Source organism: Entelurus aequoreus, linkage group LG10 (genome assembly GCF_033978785.1).
Source record: "Entelurus aequoreus isolate RoL-2023_Sb linkage group LG10, RoL_Eaeq_v1.1, whole genome shotgun sequence".
NCBI classification, from domain to species: Eukaryota; Metazoa; Chordata; class Actinopteri; order Syngnathiformes; family Syngnathidae; genus Entelurus; species Entelurus aequoreus.
In genome coordinates this window covers 44410412-44433484 of record NC_084740.1, presented here as the reverse complement: position 1 = coordinate 44433484, position 23073 = coordinate 44410412, and the positions used below count along the sequence as shown (strand labels likewise).

The 23073-nt window shown below is 38.5% G+C and overlaps 5 protein-coding genes across 9 annotated transcripts in view; 4 read left to right on the top strand and 1 right to left on the bottom strand.

The window, feature by feature from the left end:
* cntn5 (contactin 5) overlaps positions 1–20528 on the bottom strand; it is a 207765-nt gene extending 187237 nt beyond the window's left edge. Inside the window, exons 1-2 of one of the 3 annotated variants that reach the window (XM_062060955.1) lie at positions 20383–20528; positions 19935–20033 (exon numbers count right to left, since the gene is read on the bottom strand). The gene's annotated coding sequence lies outside the window, so the exon portion shown is untranslated. Of the gene's footprint in view, positions 1–19934; positions 20034–20240 lie in introns of all 3 variants that reach the window. The other 2 variants (XM_062060950.1, XM_062060952.1) reach the window with 2 other exon arrangements.
* On the top strand, positions 1396–2749 carry LOC133659404 (claudin-8-like). The gene has a single exon (XM_062062167.1). The coding sequence runs from the start codon at positions 1532–1534 to the stop codon at positions 2444–2446; it is 915 nt and encodes a 304-aa protein (XP_061918151.1). The 5' UTR covers positions 1396–1531; the 3' UTR covers positions 2447–2749.
* Positions 11308–12719, top strand: LOC133659402 (claudin-4-like). The gene has a single exon (XM_062062166.1). It carries the CDS (start codon positions 11308–11310, stop codon positions 12070–12072), a length of 765 nt encoding a protein of 254 aa, XP_061918150.1. The 3' UTR covers positions 12073–12719.
* On the top strand, positions 13933–15579 carry LOC133659401 (claudin-8-like). The gene has a single exon (XM_062062165.1). It carries the CDS (start codon positions 14040–14042, stop codon positions 15105–15107), a length of 1068 nt encoding a protein of 355 aa, XP_061918149.1. The 5' UTR covers positions 13933–14039; the 3' UTR covers positions 15108–15579.
* The window catches only part of LOC133658677 (glutamate receptor ionotropic, kainate 1), an 88246-nt gene continuing 85482 nt past the window's right edge, over positions 20310–23073 (top strand). For 2 of the 3 annotated variants that reach the window (XM_062060958.1, XM_062060956.1), the window contains exon 1: positions 20836–21203. In XM_062060958.1, coding sequence (XP_061916942.1) covers positions 21119–21203 — 85 coding nt within the window. In that variant the 5' untranslated portion in view covers positions 20836–21118. Of the gene's footprint in view, positions 20545–20835; positions 21204–23073 lie in introns of those variants that run through there. The other variant, XM_062060957.1, reaches the window with a different exon arrangement.

Below are 23073 nucleotides of genomic sequence, written 5' to 3'. Positions count from 1 at the left end.
AACAACGCTGATTTTGATTCATTATTATTTTTTGGAGCAATGACAGTTTTAAAGAAAACAACTTTGAGTTGTTGAGTCAACATTGCAACTTTTTCACACAAAATATGCAATATTTTCCCCAAAATATATTTAAAAGTACAATATTTGATGTGAAGTAATTGGAACATTAAATAGGTCAATAATTCATAACAACATTGATTTTAATTTACATTTTCTTAATGTAAAAAAAAATGTAATTGCACAAAAATAAATGGGGATCCAAAATGATCCTACTCATAAAATTGTTCAAAATAATTCATTTATTAATTTTATTTTTTTACTTTCACTGCCTAAATCTCATGATCAACTGCAGATCCATCCATCAATTATCTTTTTATGTTATTATATTTTTAAGTTTGCTTGTTTAATGCCATTTTTCTCAAAGAAAACTATGGTTTTTTTAATTGGAAAAACTAAATATGCAATATTTTCTCCGAAAAATATTCCAAAGTGGAATATATATTGGAGCCTTTTATCTTTTTATTTCATTTTTTTGCGACCCCAAAAGGGACATGCGGTACAAAATGGATGGATTGATGTTTCATGCCCTTTTTCTCAAAGAAAACGTTTTCTTTATTGGAAAAACAAAATATGCAATATTTTCTCCCAAAAATATTCCAAAGTGGAATATATATTGGAGCCTTAAATATGTCAATAATTCATAACAACGCTGATTTTGATTCATTATTATTTTTTGGAGCAATGACAGTTTTAAAGAAAACAACTTTGTGTTGTTGAGTCAACATTGCAACTTTTTCACACAGAATATGCAATATTTTCCCCAAAATATATTTAAAAGTATAATATTTGATGTGAAGTAATTGGAACATTAAATAGGTCAATAATTCATAACAACGTTGATTTTAATTCATATTTTCTTACTGTAAAAAAAAATCCAAAATGATCCTACTCATAAAATTGTTCAAAACAATTCATTTATTAATTTTATTTTTTTACTTTCACCGCCTAAATCTCATGATCAATTTCAGATCCATCCATCATCTTTTTATTTTTTTAAGTTTGCTTGTTTAATGCCATTTTCTCAAAGAAAACTATGTTTTTTTTAACTGGAAAAACTAAATATGCAATACTTTCTCCCAAATATATATATTAGAGCCTTAAATATGTCAATAATTCATAACAACGCTGATTTTGATTCATTATTATGTTTTGGAGCAATGACAGTTTTAAAGAAAACAACTTTGTGTTGTTGAGTCAACATTGCAACTTTTTCACCTTTTTGCTCTTTTAATTCCACTTTTGCCTTTTGTTACAGTAGTTTTCCGACGCGTTAAAAAATGATCTGGCCCCACGTGTGTTCTGGTTGATTGGAGTCTTTGGTTTTGTTCAAAGATGGTGCTCAGACGGTCGGGGCGGTTCAACCGGTTTGACGAGCGTCCCACATCGTTAGCATTTTTGTGGGTGTATAACTTACTGAACTCGCTGGGCTCCTCAGATTTGAGAAAGTTCTGCCAGTGCGCTCATCGGCACGATGGCCTCCTACACCGCTTACAGCGGCTACACCAAGCCGCCGCCGCTCTCCTACACGGGCTCCTACTACAACTACGATGAGAAGCGGCCCCAGACGGCGTACACGGACTACCAGGAGTACCAGGACTCTCTGTACGAGGAGAAGAAGATCATCGAGATGCGGAAGAAGAAGTACGCCATCTGCTGCGAGGTGGTGGCTCTGATCATCGGCTTCATCGGATTGATCGGCGTGGCGGCCGTGACGGGTCTTCCCATGTGGCGGGTGACGGCCTTTATCGAGGAGAACATCATCGTCATGGAGACCCGCTGGGAAGGATTGTGGATGAACTGCTTCCGGCAGGCCAACATCCGGATGCAGTGTAAGGTCTACGACTCGCTGCTCTTCCTGCCGCCCGACCTGCAGGCGGCCCGCGGACTCATGTGCGCGGCGGTGGCTATAACCGTCTTTGCCCTGGTCACCTCGGCGGTGGGGATGAAGTGCACCAAGGTGGTGGACCACCGCGCCCGCACCAAGCACATTGTTTTGGTGGCCGGGGGGTCCCTCTTCCTGCTGGCCTGCATCACCACGCTGATCCCCGTGTCCTGGACGGGCCACCGCATCATCCAGGAGTTCTACGACCCCCTGCTCATCGACGCCCAGCGGCGTGAGCTCGGCGAGGCTCTCTACATCGGCTGGGTGACCTCGGCCTTGCTTTTCGCCGCCGGAGTGATCCTGCTGTGCCGCCACGCCCCACGCACCCAGGAGCCTGACCAGAGGGTGATATACAACCCCGGCTCGTACCCCTACCAGCCCGGTTCCACCTACCAGCCGTACACCTACCAGCCACCGTACACCTACCAGCCGTCCTACACCTACCAGCCCGCCTACTCTGCACCCCCGCCAGGGTCTGTGGCCTACACACCCGTCCAGTACTAGTGAAGGATGGTTCCTTGGTCTATGCTTGCCAAAATAGCTGGCACAACGGTTTAAATTGAAAAGGCTGAGTCTTGCATGACTTCCTCAGAGAAGATGTCGAGTATTGTCGCACCTGGGATTTATGGAACTGTTGAGTTTCTCAGGAAAGTTTTTAGAACTTTGACTCGACTATCGCGGACACAGGCTCTGTTGTGGTTTTCAGAGAACTCCAGATGATTTCTGACTTGTAAATACTTGATTTGAAAAACCACCAAAGGGTCAATAAATGGTACAGTTGACTAAGAGTCTGTTGATTCTGTTTTGGGGGTTTGTTGGTTGAAGTTGATTTCAGTCTCATCATGATACATTGCATATTTTCTACTTCCTGGTCCAACTCCGAGAGAAACTTGTTATCTTCTTTGTTTCCAGCCGCTATGTGGCTAGACTGGCTGAACCAGAACATGACGCAGGTCCACCCACTAAGCTAAACTGCCAGCGGAAGTCTTGAGTTCTGACACAAACAGAAGCCTGTGAAAAGGATGTGGACTGCACTACAGAGCTGGAGCCTATCCCAGATGACTTCCAGCAAAAAGCGGTCCAGTTGGAAGTGGACCTCCAGTGTTCCCTGCAGTGAAAACATGGACGTCTGCTGCAGACCAAAACTGATCAACTCAAATCCTGCCGACTCTTAACCGCGTGAAGACAACTTCATATTTATGGAGTATTTTATTCAAACAAACTTAATATAATAGTGTGCAAACTGTTTCCAAAAGCATGCAGGGGCCATTTTGATACTTTTCATTCTCAAAACCAATACAATATATTGATTTTTGTTTTTACCTTTAGGGCTCCCCTCAAGTTTCGTACAACAATATAAGGTAAAAAAATTGTATAAATTATGTTTTATGCCCTTTTGGTCAAAGAAACCCCAGTTTTTTATTGCAAACACAAAAAACATGCAATATTTCCCCCACAAAATATTTAATGTGTAATATTTGATGGGAAGCCTTAAATAGGTTAAATAATTCATAACATTGATTTTGATTCATTATTATTTTCAAGCAATGACAGTTTTAATATTCTTGGGGATCCAAAATGGTCCCTCTCATAAAAGTGTTAAAAAGATATTGATTTTTTTTTTACTTTCAACACTTAACTCTCTAGATCAGGGGTGTCAGGTTATATTCGGCCCGCGGGATAAGTTTGCTAAGTATAAAAATGAGCCGGAATTTTTGAATGAAATAACCTGCTGTTCTAAATGTGTCCACTAGGTGTCGCAATTTGCAATTCTTTGTATCTTTGTAGATGATGCTACATATGCACATAAAAATAAACCACATGATGTTAGTGCACCTGTCGAGGAAAATGAGCAAACTACATAAATAACATCCTGTAATTGGATTTTGACATAATTGTTTATCTTGTTTGAAAATTAACACCAATGAGTTGACTGATGAACATTATCACATAATTTATTTAGAAAGTATAAATAATGACAAATAAAGATAGAATACTATTAACCGCAACGTGTAAGTGTAAAAAAACAACAACAACATTATGATTTGTACATTTTCAGAATGTGCTTGTTCTATTTTTAAACAAAGAAAACAATCTGAAGTTGTCTTTATTTTGAAGTTATCGTGCCGGGATTTTACCAGTCCGGCCCACTTGGGAGTAGATTTTTCTCCATGTGGCCCCCCATCTAAAATGAGTCTGACACCCCTGCTCTATATGTCAATTTTAAGTTTTTTATTATATCATGTTTTTTTTGTATTGTTTTATGCCCTTTTTGTCATAGAAAACTTGCAATATTTGTCCCAAATAATATTTTAAAGTACAATATTTGATGTAAAGTAACTGGAACCTTAAATAGGTCAATAATTCATAACATTGATTTTGATTCATTATTATTGGACAAGCGATTGTTTGAGCAATGACAGCTTTAGAATTATTGGAGATCCAAAATAGCCCGACTCATAAAAGTGTTAAAAATATATATTTTTACTTTCAACACTTAATTCTCTAGATCAACTTCAAATCTATCCGTCAATTATAAGTTTTTATTATCTTATGTTTTTTTTTTGTTTAATGCCTTTTTTTTAAAGAAAACTTTTTTTTATATTGCAAACACACAAAATATGCAATACTTCAAAGTGGGATATTTGATGTGAAGTAATTGGAGCCTTAAAAAGGTCAATAATTCATAACATTGATTTTGATGCATTATTTTTATTTTTTTTTAGCAACGACAGCTTTATAATTTTTGGGGATCCAAAATAGTCAGACTCATAAAAGGGTTAAAAATATATATTTTTTACTTTCAACACTTAACTCTCTAGATCAGGGGTCTCAAACTCAATTTACCTGGGGGCCACTGGATGCAGAAACTGGGTGAGGCTGGGCCGCAAGAAAAGATTTCTTAAAAAAAATCTAACATGCACTTTTTAATGAATTCACCTCCTTTGAATGGCTTTCCCGCCCTAGCAACCATCTCACTCACCATGTAGCTAGCTTTGACTGCTGCATCGCTCTTTTCGCTTGCTTTCTTGACGAAATCTTGTTGCCTCAGTAGACTGGTTTTAAAATTTGCAACCCGGTTCACTCCCCTAGTATTTTGCATACTCCTCAGCATGTCTAGTTGTATAATGACGTTTCAAATTGTATTCCTTGTGCAACGCAACTTTCTCTGTATCAACTACAGAAAAGAGCTATAAGGATTATTCATAAAGTAGATTACTTAAAACACACTAACATATTATTTATTAATTCTGGTTTATTGAAACTACAGGAGCTAGTAAAGTTACAGACATTATGTGTCATGTTTAAGGCTAAAAGTAAAACATTACCAGCAAATTTACAAAAAATGTTTGTCATCACTTCTGAGAATGAAGAGCATAGAAGAAAAGGTCATTTCAATTCTTGACGAAATCTTGTTGCCTCAGTAGACTGGTTTTAAAATTTGCAACCCGGTTCACTCCCCTAGTATTTTGCATACTCCTCAGCATGTCTAGTTGTATAATGACGTTTCAAATTGTATTCCTTGTGCAACGCAACTTTCTCTGTATCAACTACAGAAAAGAGCTATAAGGATTATTCATAAAGTAGATTACTTAAAACACACTAACATATTATTTATTAATTCGGGTTTATTGAAACTACAGGAGCTAGTAAAGTTACAGACATTATGTGTCATGTTTAAGGCTAAAAGTAAAACATTACCAGCAAATTTACAAAAAATGTTTGTCATCACTTCTGAGAATGAAGAGCATAGAAGAAAAGGTCATTTCAAACATCAGTATTCAAGGACAACTTTAAAACAAATGTGTATATCAGTGGTGGGGGTTAAACTATGGAATTCTCTTTACAAGAGATAAAAGATTGTAAAAATATATTCCAATTGAAAAAATATATAAGGACAGAACAATGAGATCATATGGACAGCCATAACTGTTTACATTTTGCTTTATATTTATTATTTTACTTATTTTTTGCCTAGTTTTGTATTTGTTTTGTATCATCCTGTGAGGTGTATACTACTTATTTTGTTTTTTTTGTTCTTTTTGTACATCATGAAGTTTTGCACTTCTTGTGTTTTTTTGTTTGTTTTCGTTATATTTGGATGTAATTGTTTGTTTATATGATATCATTAAGTAAGACTACGTACTATGTTGAAGGGGGCAGAAAAATATAAGATTTTTCTTCATCCTGCTCCTTCTCAGGCATTGGTGTGTAAATGTATAATTTAAAAATTGAGGTATAATTGTCTATCGATCAAAGATGCACATCAATGAAGGAGATAAATAAAAATGAAATGAAATGAAATAAGACACGTCGGGGTGCCCCTGTGAAAGAAATATTGCATCAAAAATCGTCTCTGTCTGGAGCTAACGGGAGGAGGGTGGGGGGTGGAGTTTACAGTTACGGTAGCACAATTAGCCCCGAACGGGTTAACATCACCACGTCTGTATCAGCGCTGGGGTCCAGTGCACCACACTTTTGTATTGTCGCTCGCTCCTTCGGCGGAGTGCTCGTCTTCCCCGCCCGGACTGTTTACAACGGGGGCGGGAGCGAGCAGGCGGGCGAGGGAGGGAGGCAGGGAGGGAGGAAGGAAGAGCGTGTGTCATAGAAAAGCGGCAAAATGTTTCTCTGCTTGCATTACGCAAGTGACATCAATGCATACTTGCCAACCTTGAGACCTCCGAATTCGGGAGATGGGGGGGGTTGAGTTGGGCGGGGTTAGGGGTAGCGGGGGTGTTTTTGTAGCCCGGAAGAGTTAGGGCTGCAAAGGATTCTGGGTATTTGTTCTGTTGTGTTTATGTTGTGTTTAGGTGCGGATGTTCTCCCGAAATGTGTTTGTCATTCTTGTTTGGTGTGGGTTCACAGTGTGGCGCATATTTGTAACAGTGTTAAAATATAAATAAAATAAAATATGACCACCCTCAGTGTGAAATGTATGGCTGTTCCTCAAGTATGTCTTGCAATAACCTGCGTGTGTCTCTAGAAGCCTCATACAACATGTGTCTGGGCTGGCACGCTGTTAGTATGGAGAAAAAGATGATGCGGTGACAGATTCTAGAGGACACTGATGACAGTGCCATCACGGCACGCCCTCGATATTGTCGAGAGCCTCATACCACAACGTGATTGGTAGATTTCTTCAGCTCCGCACACAACGCTGTCAAGCGCCATTCATTTAAAACTCGCGGGCCGCACTAACATTAAACTTTCATATTAAGGTGGGGGCCGCAAAATAACGTCTCCCGGGCCACAATTGGCCCGCGGGCCGCGTGTTTGAGACCCCTGCTCTAGATCAACTTCAAATCCATCCGTCGATTATAAGTTTTTATTATTTTATGGTATTTTAAATGTGTTTGAATGATGCCCTTTTTGTCAAAGAAAACATGCAGTATGCAGTATTTGTCCCAACAAATATGTCAAAGTGGAATATTTGATGTAAAGTACCGTAATTGAAGCCTTTAATAGGTCAATATCATTAATATTTTGTGACAGCTTTATAATTCTTGGGGATTAATAAAGTATTTCTGATTCTGATTCTGATCCAAAATAGTCCGACTCATAAAGGGGTAAAAATATATATATATATATATATATTTTTACTTTCAACAATTAGGTTTTGCCTTAAATAGGTCAATAATTCATAACATTGATTTTGATTCATTATTATGTTTTGAGCAACCACAGCTTTACAATTCTTGAGTCCGACTCATAAAAGTGTTCAAAATATATATTTTTACTTTCAACACTTAACTCTCTAGATCAACTTCAAATCTAGCCATCGATTATAAGTTTTTATTATCTTATGTTTTTTATTATTTGTTTGTTTTATGCCTTTTTTGTCAAAGAAAACTCGTTTTTAATTGCAAACAAAATATGCAGTATTTTAAAGTGTAATATTTGATGTGAAGTAACAGGAGCCTTAAACAGGTCAATAATTCATAACATTGATTTTGATTCCTTAATATTTAGATAAGTTTAAAAAAATAAATAATAATTATTCTCAGGGATCCATAAAAGTGTTAAAATTAAGTCATACATTATAATTTTTTAAATATTTAATTTAATTTAATTTTTTGTCTGTTTTATGCCCTTTTTGTCATAGAAAACTAAAATACATTTCAAAGTGGAATATTTGATGTGAAGTAATTGGAGCCTTGAACACATCAATAATTCATAACATTGATTTTGATTCATTAATATTTGGTACGTTTAAAAAAAAAAATCCCACTAAAATTCTCAGGCATCCAAAGGGGCCCCACTCATAAAAGTGTTAAAATTAAGTAATACGTTATATATAAATATATATTTTATTTTTTGTTTGTTTTATGCCCTTTTTGTCATAAAAATCTTTTGTTTTTATTGCAAACACACAAAATATACAATACTTCAAAGTGATTTGATGTGGAGTTATTGGAGTCTTAAAAAGGCCAATAATTTATAGCATTGATTTTGATTCATTATTATTTTTGGAGCAACGACAGCTTTAAAATTCTTGGGGCTCCAAAATAGCCTGACTCATAAAAGTGTTAAAATTATATATTTTTACCTTCAACACTTAACTCTCTAGATCAACTTCAAATCTAGCCGTCGATTTTAAGTTTTTATCATCTTATGTTTTTTTTTTATTTGTCTGTTTATGCCCTTTTTGTCAAAGAAAAGTTTTTTTTAACTGCAAACAAAATATGCTGTATTTTACGGGGTAATATTAGATGTGAAGAAATTGGAGCCTTGAACTGGTCAATAATTCATAACATTGGTTTTGATTCCTTAATATTTAGATAAGTGGAAGAAAAAAAATCCCACCAAAATGCCCAGGGATCCAAAAGGGCCCCACTCATAAAAGCGTTAAATATAAATTATACATTCAAATTTTTTTATAATTTTTTTTTTTTTTTTTTTTTTTTTTTTTTTTAATGCTTTTTTGTCATGGAAAACTTTAAATATTTTCACAAATAATATTTCAAAGTGGAATATTTGATGTGAAGTAATCAGAGCCTTAAATAGGTAAATAATTCATAACAACATTGATTTTGATTCTTTTTTATTTTTTTTATTTTTTATAATGACAGTTTTAAAGGAAAAAACACCCTGCACAGCAGATTTGAGTTATTAGTGTCAACATTGTAACTTTTTCTCGTTATATTTCACTTATATGCTCTTTTATTCCACTTTATTATGTATTTTTGTAAAAGTGTTTTTAAGAAAACGTTAAAAAATGTTCAATAAAGTTATCAACATTTTTCTTCCTTGTATTTTGTAAACACTTTAGTTAAAACATTTTCTTTAACTGGTTCAAATTAGTTCATTGTTTGATTTATTTGCCTAAAGTAGCAGCAGAATGGACAAACAAGTTGACTTTTTATGTTTAATATAAATGTTTCATTGTATCCATTTAACCGGGGGTGTTCAAACTACGGCCCGTGGGTCAAATGCGGCCCGCCAGCGTCTTAAATTTGGCCCGCGAGACGTTATGAGTTCAATAAAGCATCGCACCGCGGATTGCTTTCATATTAGTCCTAAATACCAGGCAGTCTCTAAATGCTACATATTTGTGGACAATGTGAGTAAATAAGATCTATGACCCTTGAAAGTACATTGAAATAATAGCACAGCAATTACTTACATGACACAATCCAAACAACCTTCCCTAGTCATGGTGGGGAAAAAATTGCAACTACCAAAGATCACACACACATATAGTTACTTTACATGCAGTCGGCTTTCGGCCGCTAAGTCAAGAAATGTAGGCAGTAGGTACCCCTGCATTAAACCCTATACAATTGTATTTACAATCCGCAAAGTATATAAAAACACCGTCTAAACATCACAAAATGCCACAAATACAGTCGGCCATTTTGAATATTCCAATCCCAATATCTTCGGCAATTTCCGTAGATTCTACGTCACTGTAGTAACGCTTCTGCACTCTGACCATATTATTAGATGAGTTATACTGAAAATGCGCACAAATTGGAAAGAGATGTGCCGTTTATCATTCACAATCCTTATGTAAGACAAGAACACGTATGTTTGTATTTGCTTGTGCGTTCTAAATTGTCTAAAAACATCCAGAAAGCGCCAACAATACTCCATTTACATGTCGTGACCTGAAAATGAACCAAATATGAGTGATATTGTTATTATAAGCACTTACGCAGACGGACTATTTTAGCGGGGCATTGATAGCAGTGAGCTAATGCTAGTTTATGCTGCTATTGTTGACACACTATAAACTAGTGGCTGCTTCTGCTTCTGCTTGGTCTCAAACTTGCTAAAAGTAACATTTGTCACCTGCCAGGAGACAAATGTGGCCATGGACCGATAGGTTGGTCCACTTTCATATCCTGCAAGGTGGCAAAAAAGACGCTCATTACAGGAACTATTTTTAACCCTTCATGACGATTGCGATTGAATCTTCATCTAAATGGAATAATGAGAACGTCCTGTAAGTCGACATCCAACATCACAAATATTACCGTGTTTGTTTTATTTTGATTAATTATGGTTAGTTTGTATGTTTAGCACCTAGCAATGCTGCTTATGCTATAGTGTCACAATAAAGTAGTACTTGGCTTCTAAAACTTGTGGACCATCCTCTTTGTATTCGGCCTCAAAAAATATAAGTTTGTTCCAAAGTAATCGTTGTTGTCTCTCACAAAGTCTGCTTGATTAGCATTGTTGTTGATGGGGAAGGGATCTGGTGTTTCTCCTCCACGTCACGCCATCAAAATGACTCGGGAATCTCTGTGAGATTGATACTATTTTGATCATATCTATTTACTCGCAAACTTTGGAAGTCTTTGTGTCATAGACCAGATATATATGATACTAGCTTCATTGTAGAGGCAACTTGTTCTTCCACTCTACTGGCACTTTAATACATTCCATAATTTAATTGCACATACTGATATACTAAAGGTTTTAAGTGTTGTAAGTGCATACAGGTCATGTTATGTTGTGCATTCTTGGGTAGCAGGTTATTGTTTGCTTTGTGCATCATTTTAGCTGTTTGCAATTTCTACCTTTTTGGCTTTACAACATAAAGGATTTGAGTGTTCTCCATATTTTTTTGTAACACGGTTGGTGAATAAAGTGTACTTTCCCCATATTTCTACTATCTCGCAGGTAAGCACCTTTGTAAAAAAAAAAAAAAAAAAAGCTTGTGTGAGGGTGTAAATTGAGACCTGTGGTTCCTGTTCGCCGCACAAAGAAAAAAGTGGCCTGAGGGGAATTGGTCTCCTAGCAACGGGTGGCTATTCCCACCCCTCCCGTGTACACAGAAAAGGTGAACACCTCCCTCTCCGCTGGGATGCGACTACCTCCCGCCAGGACTGCCGCCTGCCACAGCCTCCACGTAGGACGGGATGGCCAACTCCGCGCTGGAGCTGCTGGGTTTTCTCGTGACCCTGATCGGGCTGATCGGCGTGGCGGCGAGCACCGGCATGCCGATGTGGCGAGTCACAGCCTTCATTGGAGAGAACATCATCGTGTTCGAGACCCGCTACGAGGGTCTGTGGATGAACTGCTTCAAACAGGCCGACATCAGGATGCAGTGTAAGGTCTACGACTCTCTCCTGGCCTTGCCCCCCGACCTCCAGGCGGCACGGGGTCTCATGTGCTGCGCTCTGGCTCTCGGCGGTCTGGGCGTGCTGGTGAGCCTGTTGGGGCTGCAGTGCACGTCGTGCATTCAAAACGACCGAGCAAAGCGGCTGGTGCTCATCATCGCCGGAGCCATGGTCATCATGTCGTGCATCTGCGTCCTCATCCCCGTGTCCTGGACGGGGCACGTCATCATCCGGGACTTCTACAACCCCTTACTGCTCGACGCCCAGCGCCGGGAGCTGGGGGAGGCCCTCTACATCGGCTGGGTGGCCGGGGCCTTTCTCTTTGTCGGTGGATGCCTGTTCACTTGCTGCAATTTACAGGCGGAGGACGAAGACCCGAGGAAGTACGTCTACTCCAGGAACTCCGACTACATGGCGTACCCTCCGCAGCCCATCCAGACCCTGCAGCCTCAACAGCTGGTGCTGCTTCCCCAAGCCCAGCCGGTCCTGTCCAGACATCCATCCACCAACTACAGCTACCAGTCCAGGTACCCGTCTGTACGCAGTGGAGTGGCTTATCTTTGAACACTGACTGAGGCCATGACTGGGAGTGGGGCCGATCAGAGGACCACACTAAAGGTTGCGTGACAGCGTTGACAGAAACTAAACAATACCATCTTTGTCAAGTCTTGGGACCAATCAGATCCCAAGTGTCCAGTGAGGATAAAGTATGTATATCAGAATCCCAATCATCTCATTGGACTTCGTAGACCGTGTTCTTTCTTCAATGCCAGAAACAAGAAAACGCTAACGTAACCGACAGTGGTCTTTGATGTTGTGGCTAGTTTTTATTCAAAAGTATGATTGTTTCTAGTTGTTTAAAGATTTCACGGTTTTGAAGGAGCTGATATGCAGAAGTTGGACGGGAAGCCAAGAGATGGCTGCTGTTTGTTGAAGGTGTGCTTCTCTTTGTTTGCGAAGAGGGTAGTCCCTGTGGCTGCTGACCGAGCGTGATCACATGACCAGAAGCTGTTTTGAATAGAGATACAAAGAGCTTTAAGTCCAACATCTGTAGGCCGCACTCCCATTGTCCGCTATTTATGAGAGGAAGCAACTTTTGCTATGTAGATTTGTTTTATTGCCACTTAATCTGGAGCAAATAATAATTAGAATGCTCCTAAAACAATTCTCCTTGTATTTTTATAATAGAAATCATCAACTCTATTAATGTGAAATAAAGTTATGTCTGTTTGTTTCATGTATGTCTGCCTGTACTTGTATTGTATTTACACTGTCAGTGGCTTTTACCGCAAAATTTGGGCAGCTCAGTCGCCAGAATTTTACAGGAAAAACAATAGCGGTACTTTTTTTTCCATTTACAATAATGCTCTGTAAAAACATGACTGTACACTTAAAAAACAATTTACAGTAAGGTGGTGTAAAACCACAGCGTATTTTACGGTACAAATTCTCGTGAATGAGCTGACTGAAAATCTAGATTTGGTTTTACAGTGTAGAAATATTTATATTAATTAGGGCTGAGGAATTTGTGAAACAGAAACAATACAAAAAGAATGTCATTGTAAGTTAATAATACTAACACTGACACTCGTAAACGTTTTAACATATTAGCTAATGCAAACGACGCTAGCTTGATTACATTACGATTGTACGTACAAATATTTCGGTCACAACCCAAAGCTCATGGCCTTAAGTGAGATTTTAATTACGGTATGCACGCAAATAATTTTGTGTGGTTAACCGCGAGTAATCAAAATGCAAAAGTGTAACTAATCAGAATATAGACCAGTAAAGTGAGCCAATAGTCCAACATCTGATTGATGAAATCATAAAGGTGTGCTTTGGTATCTTTACCTTTGCTAGAAAGTTATGTAATCGTTGCTGTTGGTTTGACAATTTAATTAGTTACAAGCAGCTTATCGTAGAACTTTCTGTCTGACCTGAGATAAGGAACAACTACTTGGATTTTGGGGCGGATCCAGATAATTTCTACTAGGTTACCTTATGTTTACGCCTCTGTGTGAGTGTGTATGCTAGCGGCCCTGCAGAGACAAAGATAGCAGAGACAGACAAGAGTTTTTCTTCATTACGCTACTGCTAGCCTAAAATGTTACTGCCGGTTTAACTTTTAGGAAACGCCAGAAATGGGATAAGAAACAAGTGATTACATTTTGGGGCAGATCCAGGTTCAGGATTTTCTTTACTAATAGGAGATAGGGCTTGTTGGAGTTCTATGCTCTCCAAGTGCTTATCTCGTCGTAGAAGTTATCAAACCAGTTTCTAGCCAGACCAACCATAAACACAAAATAAGCAATTCTTCGTACCCTCATCTTCTCTCTGAACCAACCAAAGCCTCCAAAGCTACTTTCCCACAACAAACCTTGCTGTACCGTCCACAAACGCATCAGTTGAGCCTGCCGCACGTTGCTGAAAAGGTCTTCTTCCTCCAAGATGGCCTCAAGAAAGGGGAATTAGTTGGCTTGCTGTCCCGCGTTTTGGATCAGAACACCTGGATTATAATCTTCTGAACGATGGTTGAAGGAATTCCCGAGATAGCCGCCATGTGCATCGGCCTGGTGGGGCTGATCGGCGCGGCCGCCACCACCGGCATGCCCATGTGGAAGGTAACGGCGTTCATCGGGGAGAACATCATCGTCATGGAGACCCGCTGGGAAGGCCTGTGGATGAACTGCTACCGCCAGGCGAACATAAGGATGCAGTGTAAGGTGTACGACTCGCTCCTGTTCCTGCCTGCCGAGCTCCAGGCCGCCAGGGGTCTCATGTGCTGCTCGGTGGCCTTGTCTGGACTTGGGCTCATGATAGCCATGTTGGGGCTACGTTGCACTTCCTGTTTCCAGGGTAACAAAAGGGCAAAGAATGTGATCCTGTCGGTGGCAGGTGGCATGCAGCTCCTGGCTTGTGTCTGCGTCTTCATCCCCGTGTCGTGGACTGGTCATGTGATCATCCGGGACTTCTACAACCCGTTGTTAATTGACGCCCAGAGAAGAGAACTCGGGGATGCCCTTTACATCGGCTGGGTGACGGGAGCCGTTCTTTTCTGCTCTGCCTTGTTGTTCATCTGCAGTCGTCAGACCTCGGACAAAAGGTCAAATGCTCTTTACCACCCGCCACACTTGCTCGGATACAACACGCCGCCGAGGAACCCCAATCCGATGATGTATCAGCCCATTTCAAGTGTTTCCAGCCTTAGATCCAACATCTACCAACCATCCCTGCAGCGCAGCTCTGACGCACATCAGCTGGTCAATCCTCAAATAGTGACAAGCGATGCCGCACGAGCCACACTGCCGGTCCTCCTGAACCCAGGCCGGCCTGAAAGCGCAACGCTCTTGTATCAAGGCAGCGCGGTCCATCATCCGTCCATGAGAAGCTCTAACCCACTCGGAAAGCTGTACACGCCAGTCAACTCCTTGTACATGAGCCAGAGCAGCGCGCCGTACACGCTGGCGTACGATCCTTCCCTGTCCTACCAGTCCAGTTTCCAGCCCACACCTCAAGCTCCGGTGTTCATTCCATACATAGCTTCAAGAATTGAACCAGGGTCTCACAGTGGGAGCGGCGCAGGCATGTACATATGAGGAAAACTCACCTTTTTTGTTGTGGCTAGTCTTGACAATGAAGTCTGGTTACTTTTGAATACCAAACATTTAGAAGTGTTTGTGTTTCCATGAGTGTATTGATCGGCATTGAAAGTTATATAAGGTGTAGGTCCCACAGCTGTATATTTGTCTTTCATGTATTACGGCAGGTCTTGAAAGGTGGCAGTATTAGGCCTTGTTCACACCGCAGATCAATTCTGATTTGTTGTCCATATGTGAACTGTATTGGATGTGTTCACGTCGAGATGAACAGTCCAATTCGCAACTGGACTGCTTCGTTTGTCTTGGAAGACGTTTCGCCGCTCATCGAAGTAGGCTTCATCAGTTCGTGCTCATAGACTTAGATTGGTCGGATCAAGTACGCTGGACTGGTAGTAAACGATCCACAGCGATTGTTCTGCCACACAATACCTCAATGCTAACAAGGAGAATATACACTTCAATGACTGTCGTTGGCTTTGACAATATATATATATATATATATATATATATATATATATATATATATATATATATATATATATATATATATATATATATATATATATATATATATATATATATACACACATACATACATATATATACTATATATATATACTATATACATATATATACTATATATATACACTATATATATATATATATATATATATATATATATATATATATATATATATATATATATATATATATATATATATATACACTATATATATATATATGTATATATATATATATATATTATATATGTGTATATATATATATATATATATTATATATGTGTATATATATATATATACTATATGTGTGTATATATATATGTGTATTTATATATACATATATATATATATATATATATATATATATATATATATACACTGTATACATCATATCACATATATATATATATATATACTGTATACATCATATCATACATCATATCATATATCATATATATATATATATATATATATATATATATATATATATATATATATATATATATATATATATATATATATATATATATATATATATATATATATATATATATATATACACTACCGTTCAAAAGTTTGGGGTCACATTGAATGTCCTTATTTTTGAAGGAAAAGCACTGTACTTTTCAATGAAGATAACTTTAAACTAGTCTTAACTTTAAATAAATACACTCTATACATTGCTAATGTGGTAAATGACTATTCTAGCTGCAAATGTCTGTTTTTTGGAGCAATATCTACATAGGTGTGTAGAGGCCCATTTCCAGCAACTATCACTCCAGTGTTCTAATGGTACAATGTGTTTGCTCATTGGCTCAGAAGGCTAATTGATGATTAGAAAACCCTTGTGCAATCATGTTCACACATATGAAAACAGTTTAGCTCGTTACAGAAGCTACAAAACTGACCTTCCTTTGAGCAGATTGAGTTTCTGGAGCATCACATTTGTGGGGTCAATTAAACGCTCAAAATGGCCAGAAAAAGAGAACTTTCATCTGAAACTCCACAGTCTATTCTTGTTCTTAGAAATGAAGGCTATTCCACTAAATTGTTTGGGTGACCCCAAACTTTTGAACGGTAGTGTATATATATATTTTAGGGCTGCAACAACTAATCGATTAAATCGATTAAAATCGATTATAAAAATAGTTGCCGATTAATTTAGTCATCGATTCGTTGGATATATGCTATGCGCATGCGCAGAGGCAATTTTTATTTTATTTATTTTATTTTTTTTATAAACCTTTATAAACTGCAACATGTACAAACAGCTGAGAAACAATAATCAAAATAAGTATGGTGCTAGTATGCTGTTTTTTTTCAATAAAATACTGGAAAGGATAGAAATGTAGTTTGTCTGTTTTATCCGATTATTAAGGTGTATTATGAAACCGATCCAGTATGGCATCGCCATTGACTTCCAGGAAGAGGCTGGATGACAACCTCGAAAGAGTGGTGACAACTGGAGAGACAGTTGACAGCCCGGAAAGACGGCAACCGGGGCAGAGAGGGGTAGCATCCCAAGCTGCAGCTCCTGCAAGGGAGCACCCATATAACGCTGCGAAAAACCATGAAGACACATAAGATCAAGATAGGCTGCCTGAGGAAACCCGTGGTGCAACGCACAGGGCCAGTACCTTGTACGGCCCTGATGAGACGGAGGAGGACCCAGGCCCGGACATTCCCCACAGTGCCTGGAACCTCCAAGCACCACCGGCGCAACCCCGGGGCAGACCGTCGGAGGGGGGACGCGTGGCGTGGAGCGCTACCTGGACACAAGTCGAGGGACTGATCACCCTCGGCTGGGTCGCCCGGGAGAGGGTGTTTGATTAAGACCCGAAACACCCTATGACCCCGGCAGAATCACTGATGATGTGTCCAGGTTGCACCGTAAGGTGTATTATGAAACCGATATATATACACATATGTATATACATATATATACACACACACATATATATATATATATATATATATATATATATATATATATATATATATATATATATATATATATATATATATATATATATATATATATATATATATATATATATACGTATATACATACATACATATACATATATACATATATATATATATATATATATATATATACACACATACACATACGTATATACATACATACATATATATATACATATATATATATATATATATATATACATATATATATATATATATATATATATATATATATATATATATATATATATATATATATATATATATATATATATACATATATATATACATATATATATATACACATAAATATATACATATATATACACACACATATATATACACACACACACACACATCTCCACACACATATATATATATATATACATAACATGTTGTTTTTTTTTAATCGATTCTCTTAAATTATCAACTTAAAATCGCCATTTAAATGTGAATAGATTTCTTTTTACGCCCCTAATGTATAGTCTATAAAAAAATAATTAAAGACCGCTTCAATTAAACTGTAGATGGCAGCAGCTTGTTTACTTGCTATTTAGTGCAAACCTGTTTGTGTGGAGCCAGGACAGCATCATGTTTCCAAAAGCATGAAAGATGAAACCTGCAACCTACACCTCCCCAATGCACCGTGTGGGAAAAGGCACAGCAATGTCCAAACGCCTACAAAACACAGGAAGGATCCCCAACCATAAACGCACAAATGCTGCAAACACAATAAAGTTGCAAAATCAAAAAAACAATGCCAAAAAACACACACAAGCGCCAAAAACAAATGCATGAAAAAATTGCAGCAAGTTGACAGAACAAAACAAAGATTTGAAAGGCTAGACCTACGCTATGTCAATCAGTTGCTTTGTAATGTTGTGTCAAATATTACAGTCAAATTAGGAGTGCATGTGTAACACAACCTACACCCCCTTGCAAAAAGGTTAGCGGCAGACTCAGCACCTCACTGTTCAATTAACACAGACGTCATAAAAGCTCCCATTTATGATTCACACACAGCGCCAACAAGACAGGTACAAATATGATGAATCTATTTGTAGCAGCATCGGACAAAATTATCTTGAAGTTTCACTTTTGCATCTCATAACACATAATTGTGGTGCGTACAAGGATCCTTGATTAAAGTTCTTCACTAGATTTTAAAGAAAGAAGAGGCTTAACCCCCAGTAGATGCACGAACAATAAAATAATATTTATAAATATGTATTCTTTCGATTATTATTAATATGCACTGATGGAAATCCTACATGAATCTAACATATGCATGTAAACAATTACTGGACAGATAAAAAGTGTTGACAGTTTGCACAATAAACAAGTGTTCTGTTAGTTTATAGAGTTTTTCTTTTTTAAGCTGCTTGTGTAGGAATGTATATTGTTAGGATTTTACCGATACCAATATCGATACTCCTTATCAATACTCATCTGTACTCTCATATGTACTTGGTGTAAATAAAGATGTGGAAAAATTGATTTGTACTCTCATATGTACTTAGTGTAAATAAAGATGTGGAAAAATTTATTTTTTAATATTATTGCTTATTATTATATGATTATTCCAAAGTGATTATTAGACCCTTTGACTGGGCGATGTGGCAAAATATTTTTTTTTAAATTGATCTCGATTAATATCACTTTTTTTTAACATGCCAGTTTTAAAGAGCCTGTACTGAAAACCAAATACATTTGGAATAAGTTCAAAATGTTGTAAACATTCTAACTCCTGCCGTGTAAGAGTTGTCTGTCTGTGCATTATTATTATTATTATTACCTATTTATTTGATTTGAATTCACTTTGCCGGGTCATTATTCTAAAGGGTGGTAGCTCAAACGTACACACACCAGGTATGGTAGTACAGTTGTGTACTCCCATTTTTATTATGTCCTACTGTTGTTAAATGTTTTATTCATATTTTGTGTATGCATTAATAGATTTTATTTTTACTTATTTTCATTTAATTCTTACTTATTTTCTTTTTTGTTACAATGCTGCACATTTTTTTAGGTGAGGGGGAAATCCAAACTAGTGAGCAGTGGACTATATTATGGAATATTTACAATGAAAACGACATTTTAGTCAATATTTCGGAGTCATTTTTCAAACGTTTTAATGTTTGTGAAAATTGAATTATTCTGATCTACATCCTAATAAGGAGCCAGTCTTCTGAACGGCTCTCCGAGATCCGGCTCCCTTTAAAGAGCCGTGAATCCCATCATAATTAGGTGTGTGATTTAAAAACATTTTGAAACAAGCCAGTGTTTACTACATCTTTAAAGTAATGCTTTTACTCACCGTTAGATGTCAGCAAATAACCCATTGGAGAGTGTAAAGAGGATAAGTCTTCTATAATCGCCCAACAGGTGATAGAAAGTCTCCAATTTGCTTGACTTCCTGTTGCACAAACGCAAACATTTCAGCACAAAAATGTCTCCATGTGCACTTTCGCCAAAGTAAATAAACTCATTTCCAAAATGGCCCACTTTCCTGGGGACTACATTAACTAATGCCTACATAATATTTCAAACTCTATATGCAACATATTTCTTCGTTGCACTCTGTTTCTAAAGGGGGAAAGTAAGTGAAATGAACAGGAATCACATTTGTATTTGACTTTGAGACTCTGTCGAATCTGCAGTTCGAGACAGTTTAATCTTCAAGGCTGCGAGCAGTTTGAAGATTAGATTTGCGTTCGCGTCACGGACCGCAAGGCAGAGATTTTAATCATCATTCCTCGGTGTACCGAAGCAAAGACGTTGTCGAGGTCGACCACACTGGCAGATTTGAAGTTAATCTTCACGACGTATCCATGTTTGCGGATCAGCGGCTCGCCTGTGCCCTGAATTGGGCGCCTGCACGGGAGGCGACAAAACGCGGCACCGGCGACGGAAATGTGCTTTTCAGAGTAAGAGCTTATACTTCCGGGAAAGTGTTAGTTTTCTGTAAAGCCCGTCGTATGATTATAATAACGATTATAGCCTTACAATAAATAGATGAGAGAATTCATGACTACAACCTCACAGAGTCAGCACGCGTTTCGTTCTTTAGTGAACGCGTTTGCTTTTGGTAGGTTTATTTTGACATGCATAACAGGAAACGGTGTTTCCTGGCAATGCTGACTTGGCAGCTGGAGCGTCCTGGTGGTCCTCCTCCTCCTCCTCCTCCTCCTCCTCCTCCTTCAGTTGCATCCCTCAATTCAACTGTGCACCGGGAAAAAGATGCTATCGTGATGGGACAATAGGACACAACAATCTGTGTGACGCATGAAGGATTTTAAAGTATTTTTGTTATTTTTAATTGCAGCGAAAGAACAACTGGCCTTTCTTTTCCCCCCCATGATGAGACGTGAGCCAAGGATGCGCGCCGGGGGCCAGTTTGTTGTGCTCGTCAGTGATACGAGGACCGGCAAGATGTCAGCATGAGTTATTTGGGGCAGGAAAAGTGATATCCATGTACTTGAGGACCCCCGGGGGAGGACCATGGCAAAGAGGAAAGGACTGTTACTGTCTCTGCTCTCCTTGATAGCAGAGTTCTGGCTCAGTTGGCAGCAGGTCTTGAGGATTGGTGAGTCGTCATCTCTTTTCTAAAAAGTCTTCCCATAGCAAAGAAGCGGAGCAACAGCAACAAAACTTCAAATGTTGTGGAGACTTAGTGAGGGGTGTCCAAAGTGCGGGCCCCAGCTCTCCTTTTTAGTGGCATCACACCCGCACTATGATAAAAAAACAAAACAGGAAAAGTAAAATAATATGAACAAGTAACGACTAAAAATGAAGCATTTTGTCACTGATGTGTAAAACTCTGCCTCGTTTACAAAAGCCAAATATCAAAATGGCACCTGTGTGTGTCTTCTTGATTGTTGACTATACCACCCTGTTGGAACTTCCTGTTCTAAAGTAACCACATTGACAAATCATATCAATTACAAGTCTCAAATTTAAGGCCCGAGGGCCACATCTGGCCCGCCACATTATTTAATGTGGGTATGCATGTTGCATTTGGTATGCAACATAATTTAATGTGGTCTACCATTTTGGTTAATGTGGCCCGCAACATAATTTATTGTGACCCAATGTGGTCTGCCACATCATCCAATGTTGTCTGCAACATCATTTAGAGTGGCCTACCAAATTTTTTTTAATGGCCTGCCACATCATTCAATATGATCTGGCACATGCGACATCATTCAATTCGGTCTTGCACATACTTAATGTAACCTGCCACATCATTCAAAGTGGCTTGCCGTGTCACTCAATGTGGTCCGCCACATAACTTCATTGGCCTGCAACATTTATTGTGGCCTATCATGTTATTCAATGTGGTCTGCCACATCATCCAATGTTGTCTGCAACATCATTTAGTGTGGCCTACCAAATTTTTTAAAATGGCCTGCCACAACATTATTTAATACGATCTGGCACATGATTTCATGTGGCCCATCACATTATTCAATGTGGCCTGCGACATCATTCAATTCGGTCTTGCACATACTTAATGTAACCTGCCACATCATTCAAGGTGGCTTGCCGTGTCACTCAATGTGGTCCGCCGTATAATTTAGTTGGCCTGCAACATTTATTGTGGCCCATCATGTTATTCAATGTGGTCTGCCACGTCATCCAATGTTGTCTGCAACATCATTTAGTGTGGCCTGCCACATTATTTAAAATGGCCTGCCACATCATTCAATACGGTCTGGCACATGATTTAAGGTGGTCCGTCACATTATTCAAGGTGGCCTGCGACATCATTCAATTCGGTCTTGCACATACTTAATGTAGCCTGCCACATATTTTCAAAGTGACTTGCCGTATCACTCAATGTGGTCCGCCACATAATTTAATTGGCCTGCAATAATTTATTGTGGCCCATCATGGTATTTAATGTGGTCTGCCACATCATCCCCTGTTGTCTGCAACATCATTTAGGTTGGCCTGCCACAATATTTAAAATGGTTTGTCACGTCATTCAATACGGTCTGGCACCTGATTTAAAGTGGCTCGTCACATTATTCAATGTGGCCTGCGACATCATTCAATACTTAATATGGCCTGCCACAGCATTCAAATTGGCCCGCCATAATGTGGCCTGCCGTGTCACTCAATGTGGTCCGCCACTTCATTTAATGTGGTCTACAACATAATTTATTGTGGCCCATTATGTTATTCAACGTGGTCTGCCACATCATCCAATGTTGTCTGCAACATCATTTAGTGTGGCCTGCCACAATATTTAAAATAGCCTGCCACATCATTCAATAAGGTCTGGCACTTGATTTAAAGTGGACCGTCACATTATTCAATGTGGCCTGCATCATCATTCAATACGATCTGGCACATACTAAATATGGCCTGCAACCTCATTCAAAGTAGCCCACCGTATTATTTAAAGTGGCCTGCCATGTCACTCAATGTGGTCCGCTACATAATTTATTGTG